The sequence below is a fragment of the Stegostoma tigrinum genome, chromosome 1 (genome assembly GCF_030684315.1).
Source record: "Stegostoma tigrinum isolate sSteTig4 chromosome 1, sSteTig4.hap1, whole genome shotgun sequence".
In the NCBI taxonomy this organism is placed as follows: domain Eukaryota; kingdom Metazoa; phylum Chordata; class Chondrichthyes; order Orectolobiformes; family Stegostomatidae; genus Stegostoma; species Stegostoma tigrinum.
In genome coordinates, this window is record NC_081354.1 from 17,858,277 (window position 1) to 17,873,394 (window position 15,118).

A 15,118-nucleotide genomic window follows, 5' to 3' on the forward strand; every position below is an offset into this window, starting at 1 on the left:
AGTTAGATGAGAGTAAACTGGTTGATGTGGTGTATATGGATTTCAGCAAGGCATTCGATAAGGTTCCCCACAGTAGGCTATTGTGTGAAATGCGGAGGAATGGGATTGTAGGAGATATAGCAGTTTTGATCGGAAATTGGCTTGCTGAAAGAAGACAGAGGGTGGTAATTGATGGAAATGTTCATCCTGGAGATCAGTTACTAGTGGTGTACCGCAAGGGTTGGTGTTGGGTCCACTGCTGTTTGTCATTTTTATAAATGACCTGGACGAGGGCATAGAAGGATGGGTTAGTAAATTTGCAGACGACACTAAGGTCGGTGGAGTTGTGGATAGTGACGAAGGATTCTGTAGGTTGCAGAGAGACATAGATAAGCTGCAGAGCTGGGCTGAGAGGTGGCAAATGGAGTTTAATGCAGACAAGTGTGAGGTAATGCACTTTGGTAGGAGTAACCGGAAGGCAAAGTACTGGGCTAATGGTAAGATTCTTGGTAGTGTAGATGAGCAGAGAGATCGCGGTGTCCATGTACACAGATCCTTGAAAGTTGCCACCCAGGTTGACAGGGCTGTTAAGAAGGCATACAGTGTTTTAGCTTTTATTAATAGAGGGATCGAGTTCTGGAACCAAGAGGTTATGGTGAAGCTGTACAAAACTCTAGTGCAGCCACACTTGGAGTATTGCATACAGTTCTGGTCACTGCATTATAAGAAGGATGTGGAAGCTTTGGAAAGGGTGCAGAGGAGATTTACAAGGAAGTTGCCTGGTATGGACGGAAGATCTTACGAGGAAAGGCTGAGGTACTTGAGGCTGTTTTCATTAGAGAGAAGAAGGTTGAGAGGTTATTTAATTGAGATACATAAAATAATCAGAGGGTTAGATAGGGTGGATAGGGAGAGCCTTTTTCCTAGGATGGTGATGGCGAGCACGAGGGAGCATAGCTTTAAATTGAGGGGTGAAAGATATAGGACAGATGTCAGAGGTAGTTTCTTTACTCAGAGAGTAGTAAGGGAATGGAACGCTGTGCCTGCAACAGTAGTAGATTTACCAACTTTAAGTACATTTAAGTCATCATTGGACAAGCATAAGGATGTACATGGAATAGTGTAGGTTAGGTGGGCTTTAGATCGGTATGATAGGTCAGCACAACATCAAGGGCTGAAGGGCCTGTACTGTGCTGTAATGTTCTATGTTCTATGTTCTATGTATATTGTGCCCTTTGATATTCCAAAGCAAGTTATGACCGAGCAATTAATTTTGATGAGTAGGCATTATCATTAAGCTGGAAATGTGGTCGCCATTTTATGTACTGCAAGATTTCACACCCAGTAATGTGATAATTATCTACTACACTGTTGAATGATGTTTATAACTGCTGGCTGAAACAACAGGGAAAGTTTCATCCTCTTTGAAAAATGAAAGCTGCACTGGGTTATTTAATCCCTCAAACCAGTTCCGTCATTCAGCGAGAGATCATGGCTGACCTCAGTGCGAACCTTGTCTGTGGCCAATTATCATTTGATAAGTCTGGTTCATAGAAACTGATTAATCTTGCATTTAAAAATAACAATTAATCTGGCATCAATTAACTGTCTGCAAAGAGAATTGAATGGTTTCTCACTCCTGAAAGATCTAGTTTTGTTTTTGGACATTGCCTCCCCTGCATCTTGACAGAAGTAGTGAGCTAAATTTAGACTACCTTGTCAGGGAAAGCAAATGGCAGCGTTGAGTGTGGGTGTGGGCAGAATCATGCAGGAGTGCCCACCTCCAATTCCTGCCTTCAGAAAACGTTCTGAAATTTGGCAGGAATGGGGATGGATTCCTGGCGCAGGAATCGCACACATTGGCAATGGAATATCAATTAAGTTCCCAATTGAGCCACCTAATGCCAATTATTCCTGAACTCAGTCAAATTTAGTAGTGGCTGGTGATGTGATTTTTCCCCCAGAAGGATGCTTTACCTGATGCGGCACTGCTTACATTATTTGTATAAAATAAGACACCAAAAGTGGATAATGTGGTATTGAAGAATGCAACAGACATTTAGTGCAGCTAACTACTATACACAAACATTAGATTACAACAGGGCACCATTTAGCAGCACCAGTAGAATGTCATGCTTTAAGTGATGTGGGGATAAGATGAAGCTTGAGACTGTTATGATCTCAGATCACATGCAATGATTGGATTAAGAAATCATGAGCATGTTTCTCTAAGGAATACTGACTGGGAGACGCAACTCAACAGCTCAGGGATTTAATGGACTAAACATAGGTCTCCTGTGGTTCATGGAGGCTGCCCAACAAACCCTGTAAGTTTTGCCTGTATCCTTGCTCCTATTGATGGGCATTCACAACACAATCTCGGGACTAGAGAGTAGAAGGAGATCCACTGAAAACCATCCCCTGCCTTGGATTTGAACTTTTCCAACACCATTCCTCCGGTGACCACCTCCTTGCACCTCGCACTCTGCTCCACTCACTTCATTTCCAGAGATCTGGCTTTTATCCTCTGAGTTGGCCTTTAGAGCCTCAGAGAATGTCCATTGTCTGGGAGCTTCAATTGAATGGGTGGCCCAACAATGGCCAGTTAAGCATCTGAACGCACCTAAATTTCTATGAGTCTCCTGCACAGTAACGACATGTTTTTGATTATTCCACTCATTCTCTAACTACATATGGGGAGGAGAATGAGGCTGATGGTGGGGGGCAGGTGGTGGGGGAGAGGTGGGTGGTGGTGTGCATCATGGAATCCAAACTCTGCCCAGTGTCTCTCTAAGATAATAAAATATGAGGCTGGATGAACACAGCAGGCCAAGCAGCATCTCAGGAGCACAAAAGCTGACGTTTTGGGCCTAGACCCTTCATCAGAGTGTCTCTCTATCTGGCTTATCCTTTCCTCTTCATATATTTTAAAGGCAAAATGCTTTGGAATTGTTCGGTTCTCATTATAGCAGTTATATCAGTTCTGCAGAAGAGTCACACTGGGCTGAAACATAGAGGCTGCCAAAGCTGCTGAGTTTCTCTCGCATTCTCTGTGTTTGTTTTCTCTTAATATCTTGACATCTTGAATCCGTTTGTCCCTTAATATTTTAAATCCCACAAGAGCAAAACTCTAGTTTGTGTAAAATAAAAGCAGAATGTGCTGGAAAACACTCAACAATTGTGGGAAAAATCCAGCAGGCCTGGCAGCAACTGTGGAGACAAAGCAGAGTTTGCATTTTGAGTCCACTCACCCTTCTTCAGAATCCGTCTTTGATGTTCTGATGAAGAGTCATTGGGTCTGAAACATTGACTCTGCTTTGTCTCCATAGATTCTGCCAGACCTGCTGAGATTTTCCAGCAATTTCGGTTTTCATTTAAGATTTCCAGCTTCTGCAATTTTTTTTCCTTGTAATTTCTGCTTGTAATTTAACTCTGGATCCAGAGATCATTCTAGTAAATCTACACTGTACTGCCTCCTAAGGTTTGTTCATCTTCAATAAGATGCCACATTCAGTACTCCACTTGTGGTCTAATCATGTCTTTGAATAGCTACACCAGCTTTAAACACATGTTCTACTCCACCAGAAATCAAGGAGTATATTTCATTAGGCTTTGTAATCATTTCCTATTTTTGTTTACAACATTTTAATGATCTGTGTACATGATCATTTAACTCCCTTTGGCCATCTGCTGCTTTAAGCTTTCATTGGCATTTAAACCATGCCGTAGTCTGTTCTTGATTTGTTGAACTCCCAATGAGAGACATTTCACAATGCCAAAAGCAAACCAACTGTATTCAAAAAGGGCTGACTTCAGAAACCACTTGGGTTAGCATTCCTGACATTAGGCTAGGAAAAGAACTGCTTCATCCTTCTTCCCATGACTTAGCATGAAGGTCGCCGGAAATACATAGCATTTTTATATATAAACGTGTATCTTTTATCAACTGGCAGGTTTAAAAGAGCCCAAGTGGATCTAAATAGACAGATGCCACATGGGGTCCATTTTCACAGATAAAGAGGATAACCACTTCTTAGAAGAAAATAATGCATATATTGAACATGAGCAATCATTTTGAAGCAACTCCTAAATCCATCTGATGTTTTGTTGTTAGGTTTAGAGCTACGGACAGTCATAACTCTGCTGTTTAATTTCTCTGGGGAGCGCAAGTCACAATGTGTTTATTCTTCCTGCAGCAGATGTTCACTAAGAGAAAATCTGGTATGTCTCAGTACTCAGAAATAGCACTCAGTGAAAAGGCTATATGGTCACACAACATATTTGAACTGACAAATATGTATGGCAAATTACTTGTGTGACTAAATGGTTTTGACAGGCATCACGTGGGTTTTTAAAGTGCTTTTGTGCTCTACAATGTCAAATGTATTTAATGTGCCTTTGTTAATTTGCAAACTAAGGTGGGGGAGGGCTAAGGAAATAGAGCTGCTTATTTTACATTATTATTCTGGATAATGTGATTTACTTTTAGATGCTCAGTACATGTTGGAACAAATCATAAATACTGTTCCTCTATATTGTTTGAAGTTGGAGTTATGTAGCAGAAACGGATTTGACAATGAAAATTATTTTCAGGAAACTGAGGCAAGGTATGGAGTTTGGAACCAAAATAATAATAATCAATATTATTTCATTATATTAAGTTACCACGAGTGACACAGTGTGCAGAGGATGAGGTGGATGAATTTGGCAGAGAATATGATCATGAAGCCTGTATCCCTGAAGCATAACAGGGGCCTCACAGGGCTGGGGTTTGGGGTGACTCGGTTGGTGAGGTTGTAGGGAGTTGTGGGTGGGAGTGCGAAGGAATGGAAAAGGTGAAACAAAGGCAGATGATGGTCTTTCAAAGCAATGTAAATCATCACTTAGGGCACGGTTCATGTTTCAGCCTGAGGATGCTCTGCACGTGACTGCAAACGATATAGCAAGGAGAACTGACAAAGATGACTGGGATTTGGAATCTCTTTAAATTGAATCAACTATTTTAGTGGAGGAATTGTTCCAAGTTGCATCAGCAGCTCTTCCTCTAGTGGATCTCTATTGTAGGTTTTGAGGGCAGAAATTGTTTGTTGCTGCTGCAATTATAATTGAAAATATAAGCCTACTTATTGGATTTCTTTTATTTCAGTAATTTGAACAGAAGAAAGGACAATTTTTAATGCAAGCGTCGAGCAGGCTTTGATAAAATGGAGCCAAAAAAGGGCAAAATAAGCTTCCTCAATTTCTCGATCAGATGTTGTGAATATTTTGCTTCAAAGTCCACATTGAATTAATATTAAGAAAACATGCATGATGGCACATTTTACAAACAGAAAGCACTTCTGTTTTCAATAGGAATACTTTCATTATTTCTAAAATGTATGGTGGTTTTTAGCTTTGGGGAACAATTTTATTTATTTGTCAATGAGATTCATTCATGGGAATTTCTCTATGATTAGCCATGCAAAATTGTCCGTAGTGTTCAGGGATGTGTGGGTTATAGGGGGATGGGTCTGGGTGGAATGCTTCAAGGGGCAGTATGGAATTGTTGGGCCGAAGGGCCTGTTTCCACACTGTAGGGAATCTAATCTAAATCTAATTTGAATTAGATAGTACACCTGTCAATCTGCTTCTGAATATCACTCACCCACTATACCTAGTTTCAAAAGTAAAGAACACTTTGTCAATGCTCCATGCAGACTCACCATGCCTGCGCCATATGTGACCTATTGCAGGACCTATGATTCTAAGTAATGCAGTGAAGATATCACTGGGCTACCAATCCAGACGAATAAAAACCGAAAATGCTGGAGAACTCTCTCCACAGGTGCTGCCAAATCTGCCAGTTTTCTCCAGCATTTTGTGCTTTTATTTTGGAATACTAGCATCCACAATATTTTCCTTTTATTTCAATGACTGGGGACAAACAGTCAAACTGCTCAATAAAAAAAAACAAATTCTGTGAAAAAAAATTATTCAAAAAGATTACAGCTGATCCATTTTTGTTCCCAATTCCACATTCTTATTTAAACACGATACGCTTGGATTTTCTAGCCTGACAAGAATCTATATACTTCTGCCTTGAAAGTGTTCAATGACACACTGCATCCACCACTTCTGGAGACAGAATTTCCAAGTCACAACTCACTGAGAGAAAAGGTGCACCCTCAACTCGGTCCTAAAAGTGCAATGCACAATTTTAAAAGTGTCCCTTAGTTCTGGATTCACCCACAAGATGAAGCATCCTTTCCTTGTTCACCTTGTCAAGACCATTCCAGATCTTATAAAATGCAATTAAATCATCCACCAATCTTCTAAACTCCAGTGAAAATAAATCCAGTCTGTCCAACCTTTCCTGATAACACCACTCTTTCCTAGTATCAATCCTAGTATCTAAACAGCCTCCAATATATTTAGATCCTTATTTAAAAAAAGATCAAAACCATACAGAGTATTCAAGACATAATCTCACTAATGCCCCATATAATTGAATCACAAGATTATTTTTATGTTTAATTTCTCTTGTAATAAAAGATACACTCCATTAACGTTTTTAGTCACTAGCTGTCTCTCCATATTGACTGAGTACTGACTCATGCACTTGGTTCACTATGCACTTCAGAATTCTGCAGTCACTCACTGTATAAACAGTCCTCTGCTTTTTCATTCTTCCTGTCAAAGTGAATAATTTCATGGTTTCTTCATTGTGCTTCATGTGCCAGATATTTTCCCAATCACTTGATCAATCTATTTTCATCTCCATCCCTGTTATGTCAACTTCACGAAATACTTTGCCACCTATACTGCTAATTTAGCCACTATTACCTTCAAACCCTTATCTAAGCCACTGATTTAAATTGCAAAACATTGAGGGCCCAGTGCAGACCACTGCGGGACACCGCTCATCGCGTTGTGCCAATCTGGAAAAGACTTATTCATATGTACTCCGTGTTCTCTGCCAGCCTGCCAATTTTAATTCTATGCTGGCATGTTACTCCCCATACCATGAGCTCCAACTTTGCATAATAACTTTTTATATGAATTCCTATCAAATGCTTTCTGGAAATCAAGGCTTAGTCCATCAATAGGCTCCTCTTCATCTACACCACAATGCAGAATGATTACGCTAGTATCAGAGATAATGGGAACTGCAGATGCTGGAGATTCCAAGATAATAAAATGTGAGGCTGGATGAACACAGCAGGCCTAGCAGCATCTCAGGAGCACAAAAGCTGACGTTTCGGGCCTAGACCCTTCATCAGAGAGGGGGATGGGGGGAGGGAACTGGAATAAATAGGGAGAGAGGGGGAGGTGGACCGAAGATGGAGAGTAAAGAAGATAGGTGGAGAGAGTGTAGGTGGGGAGATAGGGAGGGGATAGGTCAGTCCAGGGAAGACGGACAGGTCAAGGAGGTGGGATGAGGTTAGTAGGTAGCTGGGGGTGCGGCTTGGGGTGGGAGGAAGGGATGGGTGAGAGGAAGAACCGGTTAGGGAGGCAGAGACAGGTTGGACTGGTTTTGGGATGCAGTGGGTGGGGGGAAGAGCTGGGCTGGTTGTGTGGTGCAGTGGGGGGAGGGGATGAACTGGGCTGGTTTAGGGATGCAGTGGGGGAAGGGGAGATTTTGAAACTGGTGAAGTCCACATTGATACCATGTGGCTGCAGGGTTCCCAGGCGGAATATGAGTTGCTGTTCCTGCAACCTTCGGGTGGCATCATTATGGCAATGTAGGAGGCCCATGATGGACATGTCATCTAGAGAATGGGAGGGGGAGTGGAAATGGTTTGCGACTGGGAGGTGCAGTTGTTTGTTGCGAACTGAACTCCGCTCAGTTCGCAACAAACAACTGCACCTCCCAGTCGCAAAACATTTCCACTCCCCCTCCCATTCTCTTGATGACATATCCATCATGGGCCTCCTACACTGCCACAATGATGCCACCCGAAGGTTGCAGGAACAGCAACTCATATTCCGCCTGGGAACCCTGCAGCCTAATGGTATCAACGTGGACTTCACCAGTTTCAAAATATCCCCTTCCCCTACTGCATCCCTAAACCAGCCCAGTTCATCCCCTCCCCCCACTGCACCACACAACCAGCCCAGCTCTTCCCCCCCCACCCACTGCATCCCAAAACCAGTCCAACCTGTCTCTGCCTCCCTAACCGGTTCTTCCTCTCACCCATCCCTTCCTCCCACCCCAAGCCGCACCCCCATCTACCTACTAACCTTATCCCACCTCCTTGGCCTGTCCGTCTTCCCTGGACTGACCTATCCCCTCCCTACCTCCCCACGTACACTCTCTCCACCTATCTTCTTTACTCTCCATCTTCGGTCCGCCTCCCCCTCTCTCCCTATTTATTCCAGTTCCCTCCCCCCATCCCCCTCTCTGATGAAGGGTCTAGGCCCGAAACGTCAGCTTTTGTGCTCCTGAAATACTGCTTGGCCTGCTGTGTTCATCCAGCCTCACATTTTATTATCGCAGAATGATTACGCCTCAGCTTTTCAGCTCCCTGTCTTGCTTTCTTCCTTTAAAACAGTCTCTAAAAAAATCCAGCACTTTGACAATGCTTTTAATCATGTCCCCAAACATCTCCTAATGTGGCTTAGAGTTATATTTTGTTTTAGCGCATTTCTGTGAAGCATATTGTCATGTTGGACTACTTGAAGCACAATATAACCACAATTGATGTCGTTGTAATCACAGTCATGAAACAGTAATGAAAATATCAGGAACACAGATTGAAAATAAGAGCTTAGTCGAAGAACTGCTTCTGTATCAACTTTCCTGAAACACATGACAATTGAACGTAACATACAACAATAATCTTCAAATTTAACATGATACTTAAAGATTTTGCATTGTTTTCATTCTGGAAACAGGAATGGCACAAATTAAGTGATTTTAGTTGTCTCCAAAAATAACTCATAACCTCACTTTTCTACATTTTTTGTTTCAGGGACATCAAGCCTGACAATATCCTTCTTGATGAACATGGTAAGTTGCTAAATATTCTCTTTTCCTGAGGCTGAATTTTGTGGAGGTAACAGGAGATCTTGGAAGCAGTCGAGTGAGATGGGGGAGGGGTTTGGGTTGTCGGGGGTGTTGTTGTTTCAGGGGCAATTGATCCTATCTCAGTGAGCAGCAGAATCTGGGGCTGTTTGTTGCAGGCAACAGCCAATTAAACCCCCATTAAGGGTGATATATCCCACCTCAGCACTGGAGTATCATTCGTGATTTCTGTTAAGCCATATAATTGAGCAGTACTGTGACTCAGTGGTCAGCAATGCTGCCTCACAGCTCCAGGGACCTGGGTTCAATTCCAGCCATAGGGGACTATCTGTGTGGAATTTGTATATTCTCCCCATGTCTGTGCAGGTTTCTGCCAGATACTCCGGTTTTCTCCCACAGTATAAAGATGTGAAAGTTTGGTAGATCGGCCATGCTAAATTGCTCCATGGTGAATATGGATATGCAGGCTAGAGGGGTAGGGTGAGAGGCTGGGTCTGAGTATGATGCTAAATAAAAACTGAAAGAATTGCAGGTGCTGTAAATCAGGAACAAAAACAAAGTTGCTGGAAAACAGCAGGTCTGGCAACATCTGTGAGGGAAGAAACAGAGTTAGCATTTCGGATCTGGTGACTTGAGGGAGGTTTGTTCTTTTTCCTGGGTATGATGCCGTTTGGAGTGCCGGAACAGACTTGATGGGCCAAATGGCCTCTTTCTGCACTGTAGGGATTCTATGATTCTAGATATAATTCAGTGGACACACTGTTTCCCTCACAAAATAAAATTGAGAGCCAGAGCTAACAGTTTAAGATGTTTTTCAAAAGCAGGAAATCCAAGGTGCGAATGAAGTTTTTCATACAATGAATAGTTAGGGTGTGGAATTCAATGCCTAGATATCAGGCATTCAAGAAGACATTAAATGATTATTACGTAAAATCAATATGCAGGCCTTCTAGCTCAGAGTTAGGGACATTATCATTACATGACAAGACCCTTCTACTTCAATACATCACTGATATGACAATTAGATTTGCATCTGAATAAATCACGTCAGCGCTTATATTTGAATTGAGTAGTTCGGTTCCTCCCTCAAGCCAGTTGTTGTGGGATCAATTAACAAACAACCACAGGTTTGCATTAGATAAAGCTGGGATAAAACCTTCATGTTTTGAGGCTTGTTTTGAACTCCTTATGCATTTAGGCAAAATCTAAGACAACATCATGCTAAATTGGTAGCAGAATGTTTTATGTTTTGTTACAGCATGTTTAGGCAAACACTATTTTGGGAAAGAATTTTGTTCCCTATAATCAAGTAGAATAAAAATATTGCAGGCACCTAGAAAAGGATTCATTAGATGGACTAAGATAGAATCAGATGCTTGAGCACTTGTTGGGAGAAATGGGAAATGTGGAAGACATCTGTTCAATCCACTAATACTGATTAACAAATGCAGGCATCTCCAATAATTCATGGGTCATCTCATATGGGAATTACTGTAATATTAGGGTTTGTCCCAATGTTGTAATTTGTGAGCTGAAGACACTTTTAAAAAAATGATTAGCACAAAAAACCTGAAGTTTTGGCAGTGTAAAAATGCACTTCGGAATTTTTTTTAAAATAGAAATTCCTGATCAGTTACAAATGCCCTTTTTGATAGATAACTATGTAATTGTTTAACATGAGAGGACTGAGAGAAAGAGAGGAATAAGGGTATGGGTTCAAGTAGGATTGAAGCAGAAATATGCCTGGCAATAAAATAAAACTAATGATGTAAAGTTAATAGAAAATAAAAATAAATAATTTAAATGGCATCATGACTAAATGGAAATATTTTTGAAATAGAATATTAAATAACCAGTCCAAGCTGGACTAGCTTGTCTGTAAACTGATGGAATTCAATAAGTGACGGCAGGTTGAATATTTGAAAGATATCAGAGGCAGCTCATGAGGTGAGACACTGATGCACTGCCTCACTGAGAATTGAGAGTGTATGTGCACAACCAAGATTTAGCGGCAGCAGCTCAAAGTCTTTCTGAGCAAGGTGGAGCCAAGCAGAGGGGATGTGCTCCACATCGTTGTGGTTTGATACCATAAGAAGGGTAGAGAGTTGGTCAGTAAAATAAAGAGAGGATGCAGGTTTGATGAGGAAGAACAAGCTCCAGACGAGGAGCTGGTTTTGAAAAGTGATTAATGGCTTTCTCTGTTATTCCACGTGCATTCTTCCTTGACCTGGCTTTCTATGGGAATGAAAGGCAGCTGTGGACAAGAAAATAAATCACATTGCACATACTCGAAGTGCCAGTTGTGAAGGTATCATGCTGGGTGGTTCAACACCTATAGCTACAGCTCAACTGTCAGAAAGGTTACTAGTCGTCAGTGAAAGATAGTATTGACATTTAGGAAATAGACACTTGCATTTCTACTGAAGTAAACAGCATTTGGAATAATTCAATGAATACAGTTCATTAAAAGATCAAGTTGCAATTTGGTGGCGTAGCCAGTGGCACAACCTTTTATGTACATCATTTTGAAAAGAAAATGTTGCTTCTTATTTATAACTCAGCGGACTTATAGCTTTCAAAATTAACCATACCTTGAAAAGATAATGCTGTGTTTGTTATTTGTTCACAGAAAGAAAAGGGTAAAACACAAATGAGCTATGAAATAATACACTCAAATGTATTACATGTAGATCTGTATGAAAACGTGATAGTGCATGCACAATCTATAGTTTTATGAATATTCAGATAGTATTGCAGTGTTTGTTAATACTACCAAAAACATTGTGTGCAATAATGGCAATTGTATTATGCAACTGAAGAATTAATGGGCAAGTACGAAAATAGCGATAATTTATATATTGTTTGTGAAAGTAGAGCCAAAACACACATTTAATTGACATGAGCATTTGGCATTAAATACTGTTACTTAGATATATACTGCAAGTTCAAGCTTGTGATGTAAAATTGAGAGTGGCTATGTTTATGTATGAGGCAGGTACGGACAAATAACACAATTAACACCAACTGCAGGGGGGGATGGTTAGTTCAACGAGACAGTTAGATATAGTAGGAACCGCAGATGCTGGAGAATCTGAGATAACAAGGTGTAGAGCTGGATGAACACAGCAGGCCAGATGCTGCTTGGCTTGCTGTGTTCATCCAGCTCTTCACCTTGTTATTTTAAACCGTTAGATAGTTAATTTGGGATAACAAGGTGTAGAAGTGGATGAACACAGCAGGCCAAGCAGCATCATGGTTAGTTTTTGCTGTGTGAGATATTGTATTATGATTCTCGTTACTAATGCATTCACAAGCCTCTATGTTTAATGTACCATGGTTCCATTCACTCGTTCATAAAACCCTATTTTTGTAATACATTTTACTCTTACAAGATAAACTAAATTAAACTTCCTTTCTGCCCCATTACTGTTTCTTTACACCTTTAAATTCTTATCAGCCCCGTGCTACAAGCAGTATTTAGATCTGTTTCTGTATCAAAGGCTACCCTTGAATAAGTGTTAATATTGTAACCTACTCAGAACAATGCATTTGTCACCATTGAGTCTCCATAACTCAGTCAAAACTGTGGAAAGATTTATAATATTAATTAGTCCATAGTAACCATCTTTTGGGATCTGAATAGGCTGCAAGATATCGAATGGTTTTCTCCACCAGTATGTCCCTCCAGTCTGCTGTTCTTTATTTCTTTAAAATTTCCTTATACATTAGCTATTTCTATAACACTGTACTAACTATTTCTAACTTTTATTTAGGATTATCATTTTGTGCTAACATGCGGATTTATACTTTACAAATACACATTAAATAGGGCTGCTATCCCCTTTAAGAAACTTATTATCAAAATAGTACTCCATGAAACTTCATGAATGAACTATCAAAACCGGCAACAGTAAATGAAATCTCACAACCCAGCTCCGGGAGATCAATTTAATATCTTCTATACTTCTATTTAGTACACGCATAATTTCTCACTTATTTAAATCATATAGGACAAGTATTTCTAGTAGCATTACTAACTTTACAGACAAAAGGACTAACACCTCTTAATTGTGCAAGCTCAGACCAGACAGCCATTCTAACCCCATCAAGAGTAACAGCCAGCATTTAGCAAGTGCTTAAACCATCTCCTGGTTCCCCAGGACAGATGTCACACAAACTTGAGCACAACAGGTACAACTATGTCACACCATGGTGCTAAAATGCTAAGCTATGTAAAAACTGTATAAAAGAGGTAACTGTAAAGCTGTACAATGGATTCCATTGCCACCTCGAACCATGCTACTGTGGATGTTCAATAAAGAGGCTATTTTTGCCGCTGGCCAATCTTGGTTGTTATTGAAAACAACCCCACAGTGGTTTGATCCAAATTCCACTGAAGCCAGATTTGGAGAATACCTCTTCCTCCTCCTGCCCCATTGTAAAATCACTATGTTATGGTCACCCTCAAATAATCAAGGATGTTACCTGCAGGAGAAGACCACAAGTTGTAAATGCATTCCGATGATGGGGTTTTTGATTAAATATCAGATGCTAGTTCCTTGACATTTTTTATCAGCCGAAGTAAATACAAATAATGTAGGAGACATGGTCTCATAGATTCAGCCCAGTGAACACTGAATTGTAGAATGTCAATCAAACCAATGAACTGTTAAAGAATGAAATTACATGATTGGAAAGTTACTCAAGGCTAATAATGGTATGTGGCTCATTTGCAGGTGCAGAGATCACAATGTATAATGATGCAATACCCAATCTAAGTCATTAGGTAGTGTAAAACCTTTTACTGCCTTTACATTCCCATGATTGTGGCATGCAACGTGGTGCTAAACACCAGTTGTTAAGTGGTAGCAAGGGGCAAAGGTCAATGCACAAGTTAAAGCAATGTGACCTTCTTTAAGAGGAGATGCATTCTGGCTGAAGCACACTTTGGAATTGTTTCTGCTGGTGTTCTTCACAAGGAAGACAAGTGATGGTTAAACAAGCCGGATAGAGGATTTCCAGTGTCTCCCTGATCCTGACCCTCATCCTGAAGATGGAAGTAGGATATAAGACATGTTTCTGCAGAGGGCCAGAGACCCTCCAAATCTGCACTTCAAAGGGAACAGCAGCAAATGATGACAGAGGTCAATATGGGGACCAAGGGCACAGCTGCATTGCAGTAAAAAATGTTTGATAACCTCACACAAGTGAGGATTTCTGCTATTCGTGCATTATCAAACTCACACACTGTTCAATGTATCCCCATCACACGTCCATAGCAATCTTTAACAATCAAGATTCATATCTAACATTCTCCTCTATTTCACACCAGTACCACTATTCTAAACCTCATATCCATATTTCATAGCTTCTACACCCAGCCAACCATTCAGCTATTGTATGCAATTACCAACCATGTTTCAACACATCAACAGATATCTCTCCTGCTCTCTTGCAGGTCAGGTTGACATTTAACACAAGGGAGCTTTAAAGAAACTGTGGAGGGTTGGGAGAGTGGTGGAGGTTAGAATGTGGTGTGGATCAGATGTGAAAGAGATATGGCTGCATCTTCTAAACCCATTATGGGCGTTGGTGCCAAGGGATTATAAGCTGTCAGAGAGGCTACTGCAACCAGCACCACTGAAGTCTTCCTGGATAACAATGTTTACTGGTATTCTCAGACAACAGCTCATGGACTGGTGATTGCATGAATTTTAGAGGCTACTATAAAGTGGGATCAGAATGTTGAGTCTGGGCACAAGTGAACTGCGGCAAAGCCAGGGGTGAGCATGTATATCAAACATCCCAAAGACTGAGACTTCACACAAGTTCCACTGCAGGACTCAGGTGAGGACAGTGTACAGGAAAGAGACGATGGACTGGCACACAGAAACGCTTGATGCATTATCAGGCTTGGCACAGAAAAGCTTGTTGTCATTGTCAAGGAGCATGGAGTGATCTAGCTCCAAGTTGACATGGAATGTTACATAGAGCTTGGAACCTGTCCTTTCCAGGGCTTAAATGGAAGCCTTCTCCATCGGAGTATAGAGCCCATCATTATGCAACATCTGATGGCAGATGCTACTGCCTCCATTGCAAAATAAGCAAGGTCTTATCAACAACTGGGTTTTGCTG

General features: G+C 41.0%; 1 protein-coding gene across 6 annotated transcripts in view; it reads left to right on the forward strand.

Moving 5' to 3' along the window:
* LOC125458504 (serine/threonine-protein kinase 32B-like) overlaps positions 1 to 15,118 on the forward strand; it is a 320,594-nt gene that overhangs the window by 222,242 nt on the left and 83,234 nt on the right. For all 6 annotated transcript variants that reach the window (XM_048543851.2, XM_048543844.2, XM_048543828.2 and 3 more), the window contains exon 5: positions 8,931 to 8,968. In XM_048543851.2, coding sequence (XP_048399808.1) covers positions 8,931 to 8,968 — 38 coding nt within the window. The remainder of the gene's footprint in view (positions 1 to 8,930; positions 8,969 to 15,118) is intronic.